At 30.0% G+C, this 22526-nt stretch overlaps 4 protein-coding genes across 4 annotated transcripts; 3 read left to right on the top strand and 1 right to left on the bottom strand.

Annotated features, from left to right (window-relative positions):
- Window positions 1-2272: 2272 nt before the first annotated feature.
- On the top strand, window positions 2273-3643 carry OCT59_019695 (uncharacterized protein; the record flags this gene model as incomplete). The annotated part of the gene is made up of 5 exons (XM_066143716.1): window positions 2273-2298; window positions 2609-2691; window positions 2783-2950; window positions 3023-3118; window positions 3201-3643. 5 exons carry the CDS (start codon window positions 2273-2275, stop codon window positions 3641-3643), a joined length of 816 nt encoding a protein of 271 aa, XP_066005440.1.
- Window positions 3644-10290: 6647 nt separating this feature from the next.
- OCT59_019694 (uncharacterized protein) lies at window positions 10291-11592 on the top strand (the record flags this gene model as incomplete). Its single annotated transcript, XM_066143715.1, has 2 exons — window positions 10291-10308; window positions 11311-11592. 2 exons carry the CDS (start codon window positions 10291-10293, stop codon window positions 11590-11592), a joined length of 300 nt encoding a protein of 99 aa, XP_066005439.1.
- Window positions 11593-13582: 1990 nt separating this feature from the next.
- On the bottom strand, window positions 13583-14426 carry OCT59_019693 (uncharacterized protein; the record flags this gene model as incomplete). Its single annotated transcript, XM_066143714.1, has 3 exons — window positions 13583-13953; window positions 14011-14223; window positions 14417-14426. The coding sequence occupies 3 exons, from the start codon at window positions 14424-14426 to the stop codon at window positions 13583-13585; spliced, it is 594 nt and encodes a 197-aa protein (XP_066005438.1).
- A 292-nt stretch (window positions 14427-14718) lies between these two features.
- OCT59_019692 (uncharacterized protein) lies at window positions 14719-16765 on the top strand (the record flags this gene model as incomplete). Its single annotated transcript, XM_066143713.1, has 6 exons — window positions 14719-15304; window positions 15442-15797; window positions 15879-16151; window positions 16220-16408; window positions 16475-16564; window positions 16625-16765. The coding sequence occupies 6 exons, from the start codon at window positions 14719-14721 to the stop codon at window positions 16763-16765; spliced, it is 1635 nt and encodes a 544-aa protein (XP_066005437.1).
- Between the last annotated feature and the right edge of the window lie 5761 nt (window positions 16766-22526).

Raw genomic sequence — 22526 nt, 5'->3', positions numbered from 1 at the left:
AAATTTAACGAATCATCGTTGTTTGTATCTTTGAATTCTTTCCATATTCGTTCATCATAAATATCGGATAAAATATTATCTAAATTTGATCGATTTGCCCAATGTCGGAGGGATTTCTCAAATTCAGGTCAACAAAACATATCAGAAAGTTGTTGTCGAAATCCAGCAAATGGGTATATTGATTCGGCTTGAACTCTTGAAACATCGATTTGTCATGATAAAGGTGTGTCGCAAGTGCGTGTACCTCGGCGAGATGAGTTTGGGAACTCGATATGGTGGCATTTTATAACCGATAAACTCTCGTTTTGATGAAAGTTTTCTACATCCTGTTTATTATAAAGTTTGTGGCATTTTGTACATGGAACAAATCTCTGAAATCAGTCTTTTAGGTCAAGTACTTTTTTCGCTAGGTAAAGAGAATCTGGAAAAGTTCTAAAATTTTCACCACCGATTTCGTTTAGAACTATTTTCATGAACTTTATTAAAGATTCGGTTGCCGTTTCTGGGATATTGTATGTTATACGGTAGTTCATTATCCACAATAAAATCCATGAAAAATTATCATCAATCGGATTTTCTTCAGCATCCATATTGGCTTGATACGGAGGAGGTGAATAATCTTCAAAAATTTCGTTGTAAGATTCATTATTTGATTCGCTACCCAAAGACATTTCAGTGTTTTGTTCACTAGTATTATATACGTCCGATTCGATATTCAAACTTGTTGATTGAGGCATAGGATGGCTTGTATATCTTACGCGCCTCCAAGGTAAAAAAGAACAATTAACATCTATGTTCCCGGGTATTTGTAACCTTTGACTTTCGGTGTATCCCCCAAAATCTGACCCTGATGTCGAAGTCTGATGAACGTCAATATTTACTTGGGTAATTCAATATTTTTGGTAATGTCTTGTTCACTAGTTTCTTGAATTATCGAAAGAGCTTCATCCTCACTTGATTCGTCTTCATTCGAATCATTTGTTTCACCTCCTGTCTCGTGTAGAAGCTTTGTTCGTTCCAATACCAATTTCCATTACAATTATTGCAATAACAAGGAACTTTCTTCCTTTTGCGAGGTTTTTGAAATGAACGTCTACGTTCATTTTTTTTTGATTGCCAAGAATGCTTGAAACCGATCTCCTTCTTGTCATTTTCAATTGACGAGTTTTGAAGTTAATCGCTTCAATAAATTAAATAATCGTCTAAAACTTTACTACAATTTGTAAAAATTTAACGTCAATTCGATTAATTAATTAACTTAACTGCGGTCGTACTAAATCGAATATTTTGATATCAATTCGATAAATTAAATCGGTTAAAATTTGCAAAAGTATATTGTACTCGATAAATCATTTTTAATTAATTAATTGATTTAACTGCAGTCGTACTAAATCGAATATTTTGATATCAATTCGATAAATTAAATCGGTTAAAATTTGCAAAAGTATATTGTACTCGATAAATCATTTTTAATTAATTAATTAACTTAACTGCGGTCGTACTAAATCGAATATTTTGATATCAATTCGATAAATTAAATCAGTTAAAATTTGCAAAAGTATATTGTACTCGATAAATCATTTTTAATTAATTAATTGATTTAACTGCGGTCGTACTAAATCGAATATTTTGATATCAATTCGATAAATTAAATCAGTTAAAATTTGCAAAAGTATATTGTACTCGATAAATCATTTTTAATTAATTAATTAACTTAACTGCGGTCATACTAAATTGAATATTTTGATATCAATTCAATAAATTAAATCGGTTAAAATTTGCAAAAGTATATTGTACTCGATAAATCATTTTTAATTAATTAATTGATTTAACTGCGGTCATACTAAATCGAATATTTTGATATCAAATCGATAAATTAAATCGGTTAAAATTTGCAAAAGTATATTGTACTCGATAAATCATTTTTAATTAATTAATTAACTTAACTGCGGTCGTACTAAATCGAATATTTTGATATCAATTCGATAAATTAAATCAGTTAAAATTTGCAAAAGTATATTGTACTCGATAAATCATTTTTAATTAATTAATTGATTTAACTGCGGTCATACTAAATCGAATATTTTGATATCAATTCGATAAATTAAATCGGCTAAAATTTGCAAAAGTATATTGTACTCGATAAATCATTTTTGTTGAAAAATTAAAATCGATGATAATTTCAGTTCAGAAGACACGATAAATAAACTTTTATTTATCAAATCAGCTTGTGAAAGTTTGTCAAAAGCTTAATAATAAACTTATAAATTCTATGAAAACTCGTCTGATCATTAACTCGTACGTTCTCTTTCTCTTTTCTTCTCATCTCATTAAAATTTAAGATAATTTTATTTCATTTTCATAATAACTGGTAATTTGTAACTTTCGACCATATGATATATAATTACTTTTGATTTGCAATTTCCTATTTTAACTGTAAGAAAATTTATTGATATATAGAAATGAGCCAAAACAAGAAAAAATTGTCAAATAAAAGAAAACTTCACAAAGCATCTAAGAAAGTGAACTGGGACTGAACTTCAACTACTCCTAATACCAGATAAACTTCAACTACTCCTAATACCAGACAAATTTCAATTACTTTTAGTACCGGACAAACTTCAACTACTCCTAATACCAGACAAACTTCAACTACTCCTAATACCGGACAAACTTCTACCCTCCAAAAAAGTTGATATATTGATTGTTTTGCGTTATTCTGTTCCGTTATTCAAAGATGTATCATTTATATTTACTATACCAAAAAAATTAATTAATACAGAAACAAATCAATATGAAAAATCCGCAGCAAAAAATAAAACACCTGATGAAGAAATCGTCGAAGTGGATTGTGGACAAACTTCAACTACTCCTAATACCGGACAAACTTCTACCCCCAAAAAAGTCGATATATTGATTGTTTTACGTTATTCCGTTCCGTTATTCAAAGGTGTATCATTTATACTTACTATATAAAAAAAATTAATTAATACAGAAACAAATCAATACGTAAAATCCGCAGCAAAAAATAAACCATCCAATAAAGAAATCGTCGAAGTGGATCGTGGACAAACTTCAACTACTCCTAATATCGAACAAACTTCTACCCCCAAAAAAAGTTGATATATTGATTGTTTTGCGTTATTCCATTCCGTTATTCAAAGGTGTACTTATTATATCAAAAAAATTTATTAATACAGAAACGAATCAATACGAAAAATCTGCAGCGAGTAAAGACAAACTGTTTGATGAAGTAGAAATCGTCGAAGTGGCTCGTAGACAAACGTCAACTACTCCTGCTACCGGCCAAGTTTACCAAAAAAAATATCGAGATCCGTTTGTCCTTGATATAAGTCAAGTTCTAATGGAATCTCATCAAAAGTCAAAAACAAGTCGAGATCTAGAAGAATCCCATACTGATAAAGAAATGGCCAGTGCGCATTTTCCGAAAAGTTCTTTTGAACATACCAGAACTATTAAACCACGAGAATTGTCTTTATCTCGAATGCCGCACAGGAATTTTTTATCACGAGAGTTTTTACCATATGATTTTTCTTCGAGTCCCGTTGAACTATCAGAATCATTAGCGTATAGATACAATAATAGTAATTATGAAAAGTTGAAGAGAGGTAATGAACTGTGACACATTTTAATGTACTTAACGAATTTTTATCAAATATTTTACGTTATTTAGAACATAGTCGGCTCCGTGACGAGCATACTTATTTACAAGGCAGAATGTGCGAGGTCTATAGAGAGTTAAAAGAAATTAAAGGCGAATTAAATGAACTTCGGCAAGATTATATCAAATTACTAGTGATCCCGGGCGAAACCGAAATATTTAGTCATGTGACGAAACCGAAATTGTTTCGTCAATGCATTTCAAATTACGAAATTCCGAAATATTTCGTCACATGACTAAACCGAAATTATGACTAAACTGAAAAATATATTTTTAGTTTTTTTTTATTTTACAAATATATCGACACGTTTTCAAACACAATTTAGTAAAATTTATTAAATATTATACATACAATATGCTAAAATATTAACAAATAAACACAGCTTTATAACAATATTATTATATTATACACCATAAAATAATCCCTCTCACGATAGTGACGATACCATAATCTTTCATCCCATATGAATAAAATTGTACCAATCCTTTTATAGATTTCTATATACCAACACGATGCATTCTATATCTAACTTACCAAACTTACCATCCCTCATAAATCAACTAATCCATCAAATCTAACTATAATCTTTACAAGTCACAATTTCGGCCCTCGGCGTACTTTAATGTCCTCGTAACTAAATCTATAATTACTCTAACTACAAAACCTTCCCGAGTCACAATTTCTGCCTTCAGCATACTTTGAACGTCCTAAAGTTAAACTGTTGTTTAGTAACCGACTACTACTATATCTGCGAAATTGTCAGATTACTCTAACTTCCAAGTTAGATTAGACGAAGACGAATTTTGAGTTGAAAAAAATTGATCATCTGATCAATATTATATTGGATTATCATGTAGCACAGTTTTGATTACGGACTGTGAAACTTTAATTATCGTTATGATCAAATCAACGATAATCAATAACTGTTAAAATAGAAAAAAACCCACGAGGCACGACCGCACGAGATACCAAATGACTTTATATATTGCCAAAAGTCACGTCAATGTATTACTTTCGCTGTTTTGCTATATTCATAAACGTTCAATATTCTATAAAAAATGGACACTCCAACTGAACAACAAAAGAAGAAAGGTGGTCGTCCTCAAAGTGAAGTATGGAGACATTATGAGAAGAAACCGCTCAAGTCTGCTGGTCATTTTTCGGCCAAATGTAATTATTGTAGGACATATTGGCCTCGTGGTCATCCAAATGAGCTAGAAGATCACCTAGCAAACAACTGTAGAGAAGTTCCAGAACTTGTTCATTCGTTCTACTTAGGTGTAGTTTCTGCGCGGGATTTTGGAAGGGAAGATACCTTTTCTTCGCCAGAAAATAGTAAAAAAAGAAAAACTCAGGTGGACCAGCGGGAGTTGACTGATTGGTTTGAGTCAACTAACATAAATTCTCAAAAAAAGGCTTCTATTACTCGTGCTCTTGTGCGCGCATTTATATGTTGTGGTATTCCGTTCTCAATTATTGAGAATCCATTTTTTATTGAATTTCTTCACGAAATGAGACCAGGATATGAGCCTCCAACAAGCGAATTGCTAAGTGGTAGGCTTTTAAATCAAGAAACAGCAAGAATTAATGACAAGATTAAGGAGATCATTAAAAATTCTGAGAATTTAACACTTGGTAAGTTTTGTTATCAAATGAATTTACAAAAATTTTTAAAATTTTAAATTCTAACTGTTTAACTCTTTAACTCTTTAAGCACTTGATGGCTGGACAAATCCGAATGGTGTTTCTGTTTATAACTATGTAATCCTAACTCCTGATCGAGAACAATACCTTTATGCTCTTCATGACTACTCAGGCGATCATCATACAGGAGATTTTCTTGCAGGCCAAATTACGGATATTATCAAAAAAATTGGCCCTGAAAAAGTTTCTGCATTAGTTACTGATAATGCCGCGAATTGCGTTAAAGCAAGGGAAATTGTTACGAACCAATTTCCAAACATTATTGATCTTCGGTGCATTGCTCATTTCGTCAATTTAGTAACCAAACAGATTATGGGTATGTTTCAAATTCTATAAAATAATTATGAATTATTGTTAAAAATTCATCTTTTTAACCTTTTTTTTTAATTTTAGAACATGATTTGGCTAAAATAACGATCAGTGGCTGTAATCAGATTACATCATTCTTTAAACGTTCTCATATAGTAGGAAAATTGTTGACCGATGCTACTACTACATTACAAATCGTAGGAGGAGGGCTTAAAACATACTGTGAAACAAGATGGACTTCCATGTATGAAGCTGTAAGTTCCGTATCTCGTTTACGAATGGCACTAGAACATGTGAGTTTATTTCAATATCTATAAATTCTTATTTTGTTATTGTAATATTACTGATTATTAATAATATTTTGTAAAATATTTATAGGTTTTGAAGAATAATCCTAATGAAATCACAAATAAAAGTGTTAGACGAAATATTCGAAGCTCGGAATTTTTCTCAAACGTTGATAAATTAACCAAAGTTCTAAAGCCGATTAAAACTGCAATTACCTTACTTGAAAGTGCTAATGCAAACCTTGCTGATTGCTTTCTTCAATTGATTTTAATAGCAAATACTATTAAAAAATTACCTTCTCGAGGAATGGTAGAATTTCATCAACATTGTATCGAATCATTTAACAAATATTGGGACAAGTTTGATCCAAAAATCTATATTTTGGCATATTTTTTACATCCTGCCTATCGCGGTTAGTAAAATCCTAATTTTTTAATGAAATTATTTATTAAAAGAAAATAAATTGATTTTTTTATAAATATTTAATAGCACGTGGGTTAAAAGCAGTATATTGGAAAACTATCACTACTACCGCGGCTCAGATTTGGCAAAATAATGGTGGTGACAGGAGGTCATGTAATCGTCTTTTGGCACAAATGCGTAATTATGAATTGCGAAAGAGTCCATATAATCAAGAGTTTGATAGCCATCTTGAAACACCAATGAGTTGGTGGCTTACAATCAAAGACAAGTATGATTATCTTCCTGCATTGGCTATAATGGTGTTTTCTATCACTCCACATAGTGCAGGATGCGAAAGAATTTTTTCCACTCTTGGCTGGTTATATGGTACACGACGGCAACGATTAGGACTTTTAAAGGTTGAGGCTATGGCAAAAATTCGGTCGTTTTATGTATCTAATATTAAAAATGAGCTTGCTTATGTTAGTCAACAATATACAGAGGATGAAGTGCATGAAATGATTAATGATTCAACATTTTTACAATTTGAAGAGGAGGAAGATGAAATTGATAATAGAAGAAATATTCCTATTTCAGAAATTCCTAATCATGAAGTACGGGTTTTGATTATTGAAGAAATGTTTAATTTAAAAAATGCAGTAAAATGTTTGAATAATGATGGTGAAAATTCGGATGACAGTGATATTAATGATGATGTTAATGAAACTGATGGTGAAGATGAACTAGACGATAGTGATGAAAATGTAGAAATGGAAAGTAATTATGATGTTGAAGAATTAATTCAACAATATTCAATTGATAATGAATTAGAAGGAGACACTTTATAATCAATTTTATATTAGAAATCGTATTTTTTTCACATGCTTATAACTTTTTTGATAATAATATGTTGAAAATTGTGTTACATTTTCTTTGAAATTTATTAAAATTATACATATACTAAACGTAAAATAAAATAATTATATTATAATTGGCTAGTTTACTAAACCTTAAATACTATGTTGTACTATAAATATATTTCGTCATTTCGGATATACATTTAAGTTTCGGAATAAGTTTAGGTTTCGGAATTAATTTATCCTTCAAAAAAAAAAGACGAAATATTTCGGATTGAAAAAAATAGTTTCGCCCGGTATCACTACAAATTACATTCCCATAATAAGTATATCAATCACGAAAATGTAGTTCTTCAAGCCGAGATTAATAATCTCAAATCACAAATATTGAGCCAAGATAATGCCGATGTCGAATCATCAGAAAGTGAAAGTAACGATAATGATAATAGACCTGGCAAAAAAAGAAAAGTCGCGAGACGTCAAATTGATCAATCAGACGACGATTCTGAAACTGACGAAGAAAATGCTAGAGTTTGTTAGAGATCGACAGATTTTGCATTTTACACGATTTGAATATTCTTCTTACGTAAGGTTGCTTGGCTAAACTCATTTTAACTTTTAACAAAAGTCTAAACTTTAATTAGTAATAGTTTAAACTATGACAAAAGGTTTCGACAATAGTTAAATGTCTAAACTATGTCTAAACTTTCTAATTAATAAAATTTAAAATAAATAATCATTAATACATTATTATATATATTTAAATAAATTTTTTATAAATAAATATTATATATTAATTAATAATTATTAATAAATATAGTTAGACTTCTATATAGTAACATTCCATATAGTTATATCATATAAATTTTCTTTATATAATCATACCTTTGGGAAAAACTAATTTATATACTTATTATATAAAAAAAATCTTTATATAATTACATCATAGTAAAAGCCTCTATATAGTTACTAATTTTTGCAGAATCGATTAGATAACTATATAAAGATCTGACTGTACTAATAATAATATATAAAAAGTAAAATTATAAAACTAATTATTAATTAAACTTACTATATATTTTAATATTTATATATAATGATTTAAATAATTAATATAATGTATATTAAATTTTATAATTGCAAAACTAGTTAAATTTATATTAAATCATATAATTTATTATAATAAATGGTAAACTTTATTAATTACTACTATGTAAAAATATGTCTAAACCTTTCACAGTTTTACCAGTTTCATCAGTTTCGCAGTTTCGCAAATTTTTAATTTTTTAATAAAATGTTTCAACTAGTTTCGATTTCAACAATTGTCTAAACTACTTAGTTTCGCCCAGCAACCTTATTCTTACGAATCTTTTATAAATTATTATAGACTGAAATGAAGGTAATATTAAAAACGATGCCTTCCCGAATTAACGTTAAGATACGATGAAAAATTTATAAACGAGACGAACACAGACATTTTATGACAATTAATACCACGATTGATTGCTTCCATGAAGCCTCAATTTAGTCCTTCGTAACAACAGATAAACGATTGGTTAGCTGCCTTACACAAGCATCGTAGAGCACGACTTTTATATGTTGAGTGAAGTGTAATTGATAAAGATAACAGAAGACTGCATAAAAACAACAGATTGAGCGAGATAGAATCTGTCTTTTTACTGTCATTTCAAAATTGATACTAAACATTTGTTATATTTCAGAAAAAATCGCGTAGAATCAAGGGTGCTATTTCCCTTTTTAAACGTAATGACGATCGAGTAAAGGATTATGATAAGACAGAAGTCCTAAACATTCTGAAAGATATTCGCTACCATTCACCTGAAGACTTAGAAACGGATAAAGAATAACCAGATGGTAAAAGAAAAATTATTGTTTATAATCTTAGTTGGCGTTCCGATGAGGTATGGTGGCTGTCACCTATAAACCACACTAATATTAAGTAACTTCAAATTTTTATAAATTGTAAATTGAATAGTAAAAAGAAAAAACTAAACTGATAAAATGATATAGCAACATGTACTGAACATTTCTATCGGATTATTTTATAGAATTTAATAAAAATTTTAATTAATATTATGGATTAAAGTTGGATAATTTTAATAAGTAGCAATAATAAAAATATAAAATTTCGGACTAGTTTTCATGTAATTTTTATGGATTTTACAAAAATTCCATGGAAATCCACAAGAATTCCATGTAATATGGCAAAAAAAAATTTTGCCGCTCACGTGGCAATTAATATTTTAACAAAATACTTTAAAATATAAGTTACACAATATAAATAAATAAATTTCAAAATTTCGGACTATTGTTGTTTATAGGTGATAGCCACCATATAATAATTTTTTTTATCATATTTTATTAAAAACATCAACTAATTTTATTTGTTTTAATGACTTTATGACTTTACAGCTTATCAATTTTCTCCGAAACGTCTTGGATACTCACGTATTTTCTCTACAGACGGCGCAATTAATGAGGGGGAGAAACTATGATGACGAAAGCTATTGTATCACCTCATGACACCCTAAAAATGCTCTAGAATGGGCATACAAAACTTAAAATACACCTGTCGATACGGATTTTTTTGGTCCTGAAACTCTGGATGAAAATTGTGAATCGCAGTCACAAACTGATGATAATACCTAAACCGAACATAATGATTGATTCATTTTATCATTTTATGATAGATTTATTGCGAAATATTATCTGGATTCTCTTCATCTAACTCACTGATTTCTGGCAAGTGGTAAGATCGATTTGCCAACATTTTTAATAATTGGCGTTTTTCATAACCAATTATTCTTTCGTCACCCTTCCTATAAAGATCCTTTGCAGCCTTAATTTGACGCAATTTTTTCTTAAATGATAAATATATAAGAAAATTAGCATAAATCATTAACATGATGATAAAGGAAAAAATTCGACGATTTTACATTTTGTACGCGACTGTTGTTGTGAACTCTGCGACTGTTCTCGTCGCTTTTTCCACTTTTTTTCAGTTGTATTTGTGATATTTGCGACTTATGGAGGGCGCTCAACCAGTTTGTTAATTGTGCTACTGAAGGTTTATAATTCAGAAACATCGCCTTTCGAAGTTCGGAAATTAATCTACTGCAAATTTTAACATTTTTTGGACTATTAAACGTTTAGTTATCGTCTAAATTATCATTAGGTTTAATAGTTTTAAGGATCATTTTCATTTCAATCTTTAAATCGGGAACAATTAGTATAAAAGTATAAAGACTGTACAATTCTGCCTAAAATTACAAAATTACAAACCCTCGCCTCCTTTTCATGTTGTTCTTCTTGTTCTTCTTTTGGTTGAATTTCAGCGTAATGTACCGTCTTCTTTCCTTGTTTTGACCCATCTGATTTGAACCGTTTTGCTAACCGTTCTTCTGGAACACTGGTCAGAATAGTCCATTTCGTCCAAATTTCAAATTGACGAATGTTAGACGAAAGTTGATCTAACTTTAGCCGATCATTGCCAAAAAATCGTCAAAATTATTATGGACGATTTGCACAGTTCGCCTGCCACTTGGCAATCACAAATCGGCAAAAATTCGTTATTATCGGCAAAATTCAGAAATAAAACTATTCGTCAAACTTTTAGTTATAAAATATACACAAATCGATCTCAAAACACATTTACGAAAGATTACCAATTTATTTCTTTTGAAATGCCGGATTTAGTTTATTCATAATAATAATAATAACTGATTTTATTCAATAATAAATCAAAACAATTAATTATATATTTATTTTAATAAAATTTATTAAATTTACTAAAAAGCAGTCAATAATAAGAAATTAAGACGATTGTATGCATCTATAATTATTCTTGGTGATCACAAAAGGTTTATACTTTGATATTTATTATACTTTGATATTTATTATACTTTGATATTTATTATACTTTGATATTTATTATACTTTGATATTTATTGTACTTCGATATTTATACTTCGATATTTATACTTCGATATATCACTCTCGTTCCTTTCTTTATTTTGTATTTATTTTATTTATATTGTCTTTTTTAGCTAAAAAATTTACTTCGAAACGTCATCGATTCACATTCAGCAGAAATTCAAACGGCAAAATTACAACGACCTCACCAGTATGATGATGAAGTTCAATACTTTGACCAAATGCACCCTCAAGAAGCTCCACAATGGTCATATATCGAGCAAGAGGATTTTATATATGATACGGAAATCGATAGTAGAAATGGTTTCGACAAAGATGAAGACTATGGTAAAGAAACGGAAGAGGTGTTAATCGATAGTCAAAAAAGTGCAGCCGGTGATGATTTAGCTGAATGAAGCGGGACTATCGATTACATTTATTTTAAAATTTTATTTTTTCATGTATTATTCGTAAATATTTCTGATAATTAATATATAACAATAATAAATTTAAATCGAATTTTCTATATATAATAATTTTCCGAATTTAGTATGATTTAGTTCTGGTTTATGTCCGATTTAAGTTCCGAAGTACATCTGATTGGCAGTTAATCGGATAACAATCGGAATATATTTTTTGCAAAAATCGGACATATTTAAGCCGTAATTTGACCTAAATCGGATATCTGATTTTTAGCTGATTTACTTTATTTCGACTAGTGCAATCTTTAAAAAATACTGCAATCACGTAGGTGTTACGTTTAGATTAACCACATAAATAACAATTTACAATTGTATGAACTGCAGTGTATAACGCAAATGACGCAACACGCAAGATATATACAAAAATTACTGTATTACCGTAATTATATATATTTTTTATTTTTCAAAGAAAAAGAAGAAAGAGAAAGAAGAAGAAAGGAAAAGAAGAAAATATATAAAAGGAAGAAAATATAAAAAAAGCAAAAAGAAAAAAGCAAAAAAAAAGAAGTTAGAACAAAGTTAAAGAACGAAAAAAGAGAAGGAACAAAAAAAGAATGGAACCGTAATGTTAAAGCGCTGAAGTTGCCAAAAAGCCGGGACTTATTGAATAAAACATAAAAAAACAAAAATAAAAGCCCTTGGTAAATTATATTATTTTTTCTTTTCTTGATTTTTTGAGATGTTAAATGTGAGTTTATATTAATTGGAAATTTTTTCCATTATAGCTTCCCGTTATCCTTATGTACCTGCATTTGAACCATCTGTTATTGAAATGCATCATGTCTGAGAGGAAAGAATAGTCAGAATGAACGGAAAAAAAGAAACAAGAGAAAAAAAAATGAAAAAAAAACGCACCTTAGAACCAAAGCCGAAAACTGAAGAGCCGAAATGCCGAAGAGCTGGGATCTAAGAGAAAAAAAGTTAAAACGAAGATAAAAAACAAAAAAAGAGAACAAAGGAGCGCAAAAAGAAGCACACACCTGTATGTGAAACCGAAATGGCCAGGCGCAGATATTATATATATATGGTGCTGGAACTCTATACTCAAAAATAAAATTGTGATAAATTATAAATCTTTCAACACTTTAATAAAATAGAATTTCAAAAAAATAAACTGGTAACTTTGTTCTACAAGACAAGTACTATTAAATTACCAGTCAGATTTTCAAAAAAATATCTACATAAAAAGTTATAAGCATTTGAAATTTGGTTATTTTTATATGATTGGCCCAAATTTGAAACAAAAAGTCACATAAATGCATTTATTTTATGAGAATTTACATAAATCCTATTGACATTTAATTATTTTAAGACTTAAAATGGCTTAAAATGTCCTTAATTTACTTAAAAGTCTAAATTCAACCCTATTTTAGCTTGATTGTTCTTAAATAAATACTACTTTCTGCTTTATTCTTTAGCCCATTTCCTTTTTTTTCCTTTTTTGTACATGCTCGTATCTGTTTTTTCTATTTTTTGTCTAAAATTGTGAGTTTTTATTGGCTATTGTGCTTCTCACGTGATAAATTAAAAATTTGAAACATTTTTGAGTATAGAGTCACTGGTAAAAAAATGGTCTATCCTACACATATCCTACATATATCTTACATATATCAGGTACTCAAAATGTAGAAAATCATACACAAATAATACACATATCATACACATATCGGGTATTTATATATATAGTATACCTATCAGGTACCTGATATATGTATGATATATATATTAGTACCCGATATGTGTATGATATGTGTATTATTTGTGTATGATTTTTTACATTTTGAGTACCCAATATGTGTAAGATATGTGTAGGATAAATCATTTTTTTACCAGTGAGTTCCGGCACCATATAATTAAAATTTTACTTTGTATATATGTTTTTAAGTTTTAAATATTAACTGTTAATGCAGTTAACAGGTGAAACCTAGTTATTTTTATAAACGACTCTGTTCCTGTTTCTGGCAAACCTCGCAGTCGCAATTGCAAATCTCGCAGTCACAAACTTCGCAGTCACAGTCACAGTCGCAGTCACAAACCTCGCAATCTCATTTGTTAGTAAAATCCAGTTTCTAGGAACTGAAATTGATGAACCAAAAGCAATTGACGTTCGAAATTTCATAATCCATAGTAAAATCCACAAAATTTGGTTACTATATGTTGATTCTGAGGCAATTGGGCATGATTCATAGTGAGGGATTGAATAATCTTCAAATTCTTCAGAATATTCATTATCATTATTAACCGCTTCATCTTCATTTTGAGAATCATCAGTACTTGTATCTTCAGTAGATTTGACTGCCAATCTTGTTCAAAATTATTTTCGTCTTTGGCGATTTGTGTATCTTTTAATACGATTTCGAGGTAAAAAGGTTAAATCGTCATCTTGTTGTTGATCTTTTTCTTCTTGATCCTCAATTTGTAAACGAATTTCATCAGATCTTGATTTCGAAGCCTTTCCATATTCGTCATAATCGTTTTCAATATTTAAATTAGAAATGTGTTGGGAAAATTGAGATGGTTCATTAGGCAGATATATTGTTGGTAAAGCAACATCTTCTGAATCATCTATATCACTTGTTACTCCATAGTTTTTTTTGTACGAGGATCACCCAATTTTTCGTTACATTCAGAACAATTATATGCAACTAAATTATTCTATTACGTGATGATGTTGAATCTGTGTTAAGTATATTGGAATTGATCTATTTCTTCTACTTAAAGGCGTAGCGATAAGTCGAGAAATTGACCTTTTTCGTACCATTTTGCATTGAGAGCTTGTAAGTGATTTCCAAATAAGATTATTTATTAGTAATAAATTGATTTACTTTATTGAACTGATAAATTTATTCAAATTAATCAATAGTAAATATAGAATCGGTTATATTATTTTCTGAATTTTATGTTAATTAATCATTGATAATATAAAAATTGATTTGTATTGTCGTAAGTGGACTTAGAAAGTTTAAAAAAAAGCTTAAAAAGGTACAAAAAAGTATCAATCATTTCTTTCTATTTCAACTTTTTACCAACAATTTACATCTTAATGAAAATTTTAAAATTATGAATAACCGCCAAAAAAATAAACAAAGCCCTTATATCTTTCAATATCAGCCGCCTTCTAACAAGAATAAAACTTCTCAACAAGACGCTATTGCTTCTGATAATTCTCTAATTGATCCGATTGATTCGAATACAGTCACTCAATTTCAACCATCTTCTAATAAGAATAAAACTTCTCAACGAGACGTTGCAACCTCTTCTACCTCTCTAATTGACTTGAAGAGGACCTCTCAATCTCAACTACCATCGTCTAATAAAAGTAAAAATAAAACTTCTCAACGAGATACAGCGGCTTCTTCTACCTCTCTAATTGATCCATATAGGGTCTCTCAATCTCAACTACCATCGTATGAATCTCAACGAGATGCTGCGGCTTCTTCTACCTCTGATCTGAATAGACCTCTTCAATTAGAACCAAATATTTCAACAGTTGCAGGTATCCAAAAAAGGCTTGAAAATATCCAGCTCCCAGAATCACTTCAGGAAAGGCTCTGGCTTCCAGAGTCACTTAGGTCACTTAGAAATGTAACCGAACAAGAGGCAACTACACGATTACCAACTGCTACTTATAAAGAACTGTTAACAGGTAAATGATTCATTTTGACAATTTCAATGTAAATTTTGTCTATTTATGTAAATATTGGTTTTATTTTTTTATTATGACAGAAAATAACAAATTAAGAAGAGAATTGAAAGAGTTGCGTAATTAAAACAGCCAATTAGAGAAGAAAATTGAAGAAGCGAAAGCTTCTTCCGGTGAAATGAAGCATTTGCAAGAACAAGTCGAAATTCTCGCTACTGTTAATGAAGAGTTAGGTAACAAGAATGATGAACTTCAGAGTAAACTTAAAATTTTTGATAAATATAGGTTGCCTAGAGGCATCAACTATGAGTCAAGCGGAGATTCGTCAAAATGTAGAAAAATTACAAAATCGAAAAAATCTATTTCGAAAAAAGCTAAAGGATCAAAAATGAAACGAATGAATCGTTATGATGCCGAAGAATATTCACCAGAAAGCAGTTTGGAAAATATTTCTGAAACTTCTGATAAAGAAGAAATGGATGAAGTAAACGTGAGGGTTCGTAACTTTGTCTAATTATTTGTTTTAACGCTTTATACCAATGCTCTATTTTTTTTCCCTTTAAAAATCACTAATTAGATTGAAATGAAAACCATATTGAAGGGTGTTAACGAAGAGAATGGCCTTAATTACAAAGAGACGTTCAATAGCCTGGGAAATCTAAAGGTTCGCGGTCGACTTATTAAAGAATTGAGAGAAAATATGGCGCCGAAGTACCATCCATCAGTAAATCAATTAACAAAATGGTTAGATTCCATACACAAATCCAGAAGGTTCCAAGCGAAATTGAAGTTGACTGGAAAGATCGAGGGAGACCATCGTCGTGTATATTGCAACAGCCGATTAAATGATGTATGTAATTAATTCATTAAAATTTGTAAAGCATGTTTCTCATTATAATTATCTAAATTTGTCTACAGAAAAAGTTTAGAAGAATTAAGGTCGCAAAAGACCTCTTCAAAAAACATGACAAACGAATTGAAAATTACGATGAACGATCGTTGCTAAAAATGTTATCCGATCGTTATTATCACTTTCCAGAAATAAGTGAGGATGGCGATGACGGTTCTGTAATAAATGTTTACGACTATTCATGGCGTTCTGACGAGGTTTGACATTTTTGCGTTACATTAATTTTTTTAATTATTTCGATAATAAGTTGATTTTATTTTTAGCTAAAAAATTTATTACAGAATGTACTCGATGCGTATTCGTTAACAATTCAATCTGCACAACTGCAAAGAAGTAGATACTATGATGATGAAGTACAATATTTTGACTATCTACACCTATCAAATACTCTTTGATGGGCTTTCATCGACCAGCACGATATGATTTTCGATACAACGGAACATGAAAAATCTACCAAAGAGTATCGGAGTGAAATCAATGAAGAATTAGAGGAAACAGTAGTAGAAATAGAAGAAGTGCTATTAGCTGGTGGTAATCTTACAATGGACTATTGATAGCTGACTCTTTTTTTTAATAATGGATGCATAAACACAATTATTGTTATGGACATAATATTTACAGACATTTTCTATAATTCTATTTTAGTTTTTTTGGGGGTTTTTTTTGAAAAATTAACTTTGCTGAACTCAAATCAGCTGATAATACAAAGCGGATCGATTTATCCTCAATATAGATAGTTATTATTATAGTCCGAATTTTTTCTTTTTTTTTTATTATCAGCATTATATAATGAATCACTTTTTATTTTTCATTCTAATTTTACAAACATCAACAAGGAATTGTTTGTTTTTTATTATGTTGATTATTGTGAATCTATTAAAGAATATACTCTGCTAATAGTAGTATAAACTAATTATTCACATGCTTAAATTTTATTAATAAATTTGAAACAAAAAAATACAAATTCACTGAATTTAATTATATTATTGCTTATTATTAGAGAAATTATTATATCATAAAATAATTTTTACCGAATTTTGTCTGAATTGTATTTGAATTATATATGAATTTATATACCGAATATTAGTTAAATATACTGAATTTGAATGCAAAATTTTAGTTTCCGAGTGGCACTGAATGGCAAAAATCTTTTGCTCATATGTAAAGTCAATAACAGTATTCAAAATCTACTTTTTTTTCTTAAGTAAACTTGTAGAGCAGGCTAAGATATGCTTATTTTATGATTTTTAGGTTTTATTTATTTATTTATAAAAAAATAGTACATATTATTAAAGATGTTAGCCGTAATTGATTGGCCGATGCCGTAATATTACAGCATACAGCATTACAGTTATGACACTTTTTGTAATACTGTAATTAGGCCGTAATGCTGTAATTGGGTCGTAATGCTGTAATTAGATCGCAATGCTATAATTAGGCTGTAATGTCATAATTTTTAATGGCATAAAAATTTAAAATAAAAGTAATGAATTATAAAAGTAAATTACAATAGTTTATATGTCGTGTAATTTTAATTTTTAGGGGGTACATAAGACGCGTCGTGTTTTTTTTTGTATTTTGTATACGCGTTTGTGTAAAGAAAAAAATTATATAATGAACTAAAATCCCTAGGGGTGGGAAATATTAAGTTTTTTTCAAAAAATTTATATTAAATTAGCATAATATCTTTAATAATTAGATGATTTTATGCATAATTTACATATAAACTTTTTTACAAAAAAAAAATTATTATTATTATTATTTTTGATATTATTTACCCCTTAAAATTGAAATTACACGGTCACATATTTCCTAAAATCCGAAATCCGAAATCCGAAATATAATTCCGGCCGAAATTAACGTAATTTCACTTAAACATGTAATTTCAGCCGAAAATCATAATTCAGCCAAAACGGGAATGCAGATCTTTCCTTTTTTGGCGATAGCCGTTCCACAAAAATTGATTTTAGTGGGAACGACACTGGAATTTTGTGTAACAACACTTTCCTTTTTAGGATATTTGTTAATTTCTGCTAAAATTAAGTGCATAATTCTGGCCGAAATTACATACGTAATTTCGGAATTACGGCATTACGGATTAGTTACGGCATTAAGACCTAATTACAGTATTACGACCTAATTATGGCATTACAACCTAATTACAGCATTACAACTTTTGCTTTTTAATGTAGATAGGTTGCAACCTATTACATAAGGACCCCGGATATCTCCAAAACAGGTCATAAGTCACACTTTCGGTTTAACAAAGCTGCGCTTGAATTTTATTAATTTTTGCCACAAGTTACTTTAGAGAATACCAGGTATTCAAAAAGGAACTGCAACAAAGTGCAGAACTAATCTAATACAAGAACAATAATCTTCCTAGAAAAATACATAAAAAGAAATGCAAGATTATAAACCCAACACCCTCTCTATATAAATAACTATGGCTACCCCCCCGAATTATATCTCAAACCCGGTAGAATCGACTATGCTATACGTACCTGCGAAGACCATGCATACATTTAAAGATCAAAGAATCCCATTGCCAAATACCATTAGCACTATCAAAAATACACAAAATTCAATTTCCCCTATTTGACTACATACTATGAATAACAAACCTATTTCACAAAGACCTCTGGGAACTTTTTAGTGTCGTGTAGTCCAGCCGATGGGGAACTTTTTAGTGTCGTGCAATCCCCGAAGGGACACCCACCTCATTTCGAACAATCCCAAACGGAGGACACCCACCTCATTGCGAACAATCCATCGACCTAAAATCTACCTAGATAAGTCAATCCAATGATAGTCTATCATGTGACCACCTTGATCGGCATACTACAAAAACTGCGGTACCCAACCTGTCACCCCCCTTATCACCCCAGTGATGATCGATTTTGAAAATTGTAACACCAAGCCACCATGACGATCAAATTTTCCAGTATCCCCCTGAGTGATACGAATAGTAGTAGAGTATGGTGGAGGTGTTGAGTAGAGTATAACGTGGATGTGACATTATACTCAAGTGATAAATAAACACCTCGGCCTAAGCTCAGCCCCGGCGTTTTGGCCGGGTGTCTATTCATCACTTGAGTATAGTTCACACCCTTTATGTTACACACCGCTAAACATCACAATACTCTACTCAACACACCGGCCCTATTCTACTACTTTTCGTCTTACCTTATCCCCCCACCCCCCAAAGAAAATAAGGTTACACCGAAAAAAGCGACCAAGAAAAACAAAAAGCAAAAAATAAAGACATAAACCTCAGGAAAACTCGAAGTGCAATGAGAAAAACCTGAGTAAAATTCACCAAACATACACCTCAACTCCGTCTCCTTATTTTAGAAGACTAACTCCCCAGTTAACAACATCAATTAGCAAGAAATACGTTGGTCAGGAGCACCTTCCAGGAAATACCGGTCTGGCCTGCGAACCACTTGGCCAGTTAGACTTTAAAGGCGTAGGAACCAAGACGCACTACTTTTCAACCTTTCAGAAAGCCCAGGGGAACGTTCGTATGGAACTGCCATCTTACAGTATTATTGGTAACTCCAAGACTCATGATAACGGTCCTAACTCAATATAAGCCATAAGGAGTTCGGGCGAAACTAAAGACCTCGGTAATAACTTCATATAACGTCGAAAAGTCCTTTTACTATCACTCAACATCAGCAAGTTTTAAACAGGCGTATAAAGTGTTGAAAAATGCCATGTGTTGCTCAACACCAAAAAGTGTAGAGATACGAACCCTTTGTCAATCAACACCACTTAAAAATGTTGAAAACCGCGTAGTGCAACAGTGTTTTATGTGTAAAACAACATACAGTAAAATAACACTAGTTTAATAACGTGTATATAATGTATAAAAACGCGTATATTGATATTAAAAACGCGTATAGCAATGTAGTTAATTTAATAGTATTAATTTATTAATATATATATTATTGTATATTATTAACATTTCATTAATTGTAAATTTATTTATAAATACAGTTACAATACAAATTACATTAAATTATCAAATTATCTAATGAAAAATCAATTCCTCTTGTTATAATTGGATTGCCGCGGATTTTTAAGCGATCAACGTACTAAATTTCCGTTGACAAAGCGCCCCTGGTGACACAACCATAACAAGATAAGGTTTCAAATAAAAAAAACACAAAAATTAAGTTTCGTTAACGAAACTTACACAATCTTATTCTAAAAATCTGACCGAGGACTACAAAAAGAAAAGAGAAATTTAAAAAAAAAATAAAAAAAATAAAATAAAAAAATGTAAGTTTTATTCGAAACTTACCAATTCATTCCAAAATGCTAATCTACAGCAACGCCGCGTCTAACGTTGAGAAATCTAATTAAAAGTCCAACGCTGAAGGAACCGGATACCTATAAAAAAGAGATAAAAAAAACAAATTAAAAAAAAACCCAAGATTCGTATCATAATACGAATCTTTGGTTTTTTTTTCCATTATTCGGAACTCGGAAGCCCACCCGAACCTATAAAAAAAAGAAAGAACGGTTAGTAAACCGTTCCAAAATAATAATAAAAAAACAAAAACCAAGATTCGTACTCGTACTTACGAATCTTGGTTCCTTCGTTTGTCCGAAACCCACCCGAACTTCTAAAAAAAAAATACAAGAACGGTTAGTAAACCGTTCATAATAATAAAAAAATTAAAAAAATAAAAAAAAAGTAAAGATTCCTTACGAATCTTTAGGTTTTCCGTTCTTCGGAAGCCCACCCGAACCTATAAAAAAAAATACAAGAACGGTTAGTAAACCGTTCCAAAATAATAATAAAAAATAAATAATAAAACCAAGATTCGTATTCATACCTTACGAATCTTGGTTCATCCATTCGTCGGAAATCACCCGAACCTATAAAAATCAAAGAAAAGAACGGTTATTAGTAACCGTTCATAGTATTTTTTTTAAAAAAAGAAAAAGATTAAAACCAAGATTCGGAATACTTACGAATCTTGGTTCCTCTGATTTTTGGAAAACCACCCGAACCTAAACAAAAAAAAAGAACGGTTATTAGTAACCGTTTATAATAATATTAAAAAAAAAATAAATAAAACCAAGATTCGTAATACGAAACTTGGTTCCACTTTTCCAAAGACCATAAGCTACCTGAACCTAAAAAAATGAAAAGAACGGTTATTAGTAACCGTTCATTAATAAAATTAAAAAAACAAAAAAAAATATAGATTCGTACTTACGAATCTTTGGGTTTTCGTTCTTTGGAAGCCCACCGAACCTAAAAAAATAAAAAGAAGATCGGTTATTAGTAACCGTTCATTAATCAAAAAAACAAAAAAATATATATATAAAGATTCTTACTTATAAATCTTTGGGTTTTTCCGATCTTTGGAAGCCCGAAACCTAAAAAAAGAAAAAAACGGTTATTAGTAACCGTTCATTAATAATATTAAAAAAAAAAGAAAAAAAAATTAAACCAAGATTCGTACTTATCTTACGAATCTTGGTTTTCCGTTCTTCGGAACTCGGAAGCCCACCCGCTGACCTAAAAGAAGAAAGGAAAAAAAAATGAAAAAAAAATTACGAAAGCGTTAATAAGCGTTTCGTTAAAAAATGTAATAAAAAAAATCGGAGCGTTAGCCGACGTTCGATTGAAAAAAATTAAAAAAAATTATATTACGAAACGTTAATAAAGCGTTTCGTTAAAAAATGAAATAAAAAAAATCGGAGCGTTAGCCAAGCGTTCCGATTAAAAAAATTTAAAAAAAGAATATTTGAAAGCGTTTTTCACGCGTTTCGTTAAAAAAATGAAATAAAAAAATTAATCGGAACGTTAGCCAACGTTCCGATTAAAGAAAAAATAAAAAAAATAATAATTCGGAGCGTTTTTCCAGCGTTCCGATTAAAAAAATGAATAAAAAAAAATAATCGAAGACGTTAATAGCGTTCGAATTTAAAAAGAAAATGAAAAAAGTTATTAAGCAGGCGTTAAAAGCGTTTAGATTTAAAAAAAGAATAAAAAATAAAAAATCAGAGCGTTATTAGCGTTCGATTAAAAAAAGAAAAAAAGTTATTAGCGAAGCGTTAAAAGCGTTTAGTTAAAAAAGAAAAAAATGTAAATTTCAGACGTTTTTCAAGCGTTCCAATTAAAAGGAATGAAAAAAAAGTTAATAGCGAAGCGTTAAAAACATTTCGTTAAAACAAGAAAAAAATGTAAATCGGAGCGTTAACAAGCGTTCGATTAAAAAGAAGTTAAAAAAAGAATAAATGAAGCGTTTTCAACGTTTTGTTAAAAAAATAAAATAAAAAAATAATCGGAAC

The sequence above is a fragment of the Rhizophagus irregularis genome, chromosome 29 (genome assembly GCF_026210795.1).
Source record: "Rhizophagus irregularis chromosome 29, complete sequence".
Classification (NCBI taxonomy): Eukaryota; Fungi; Glomeromycota; class Glomeromycetes; order Glomerales; family Glomeraceae; genus Rhizophagus; species Rhizophagus irregularis.
Note: the sequence above shows the minus strand (reverse complement) of the source record. Positions and strands in the feature narration are given on the sequence as shown.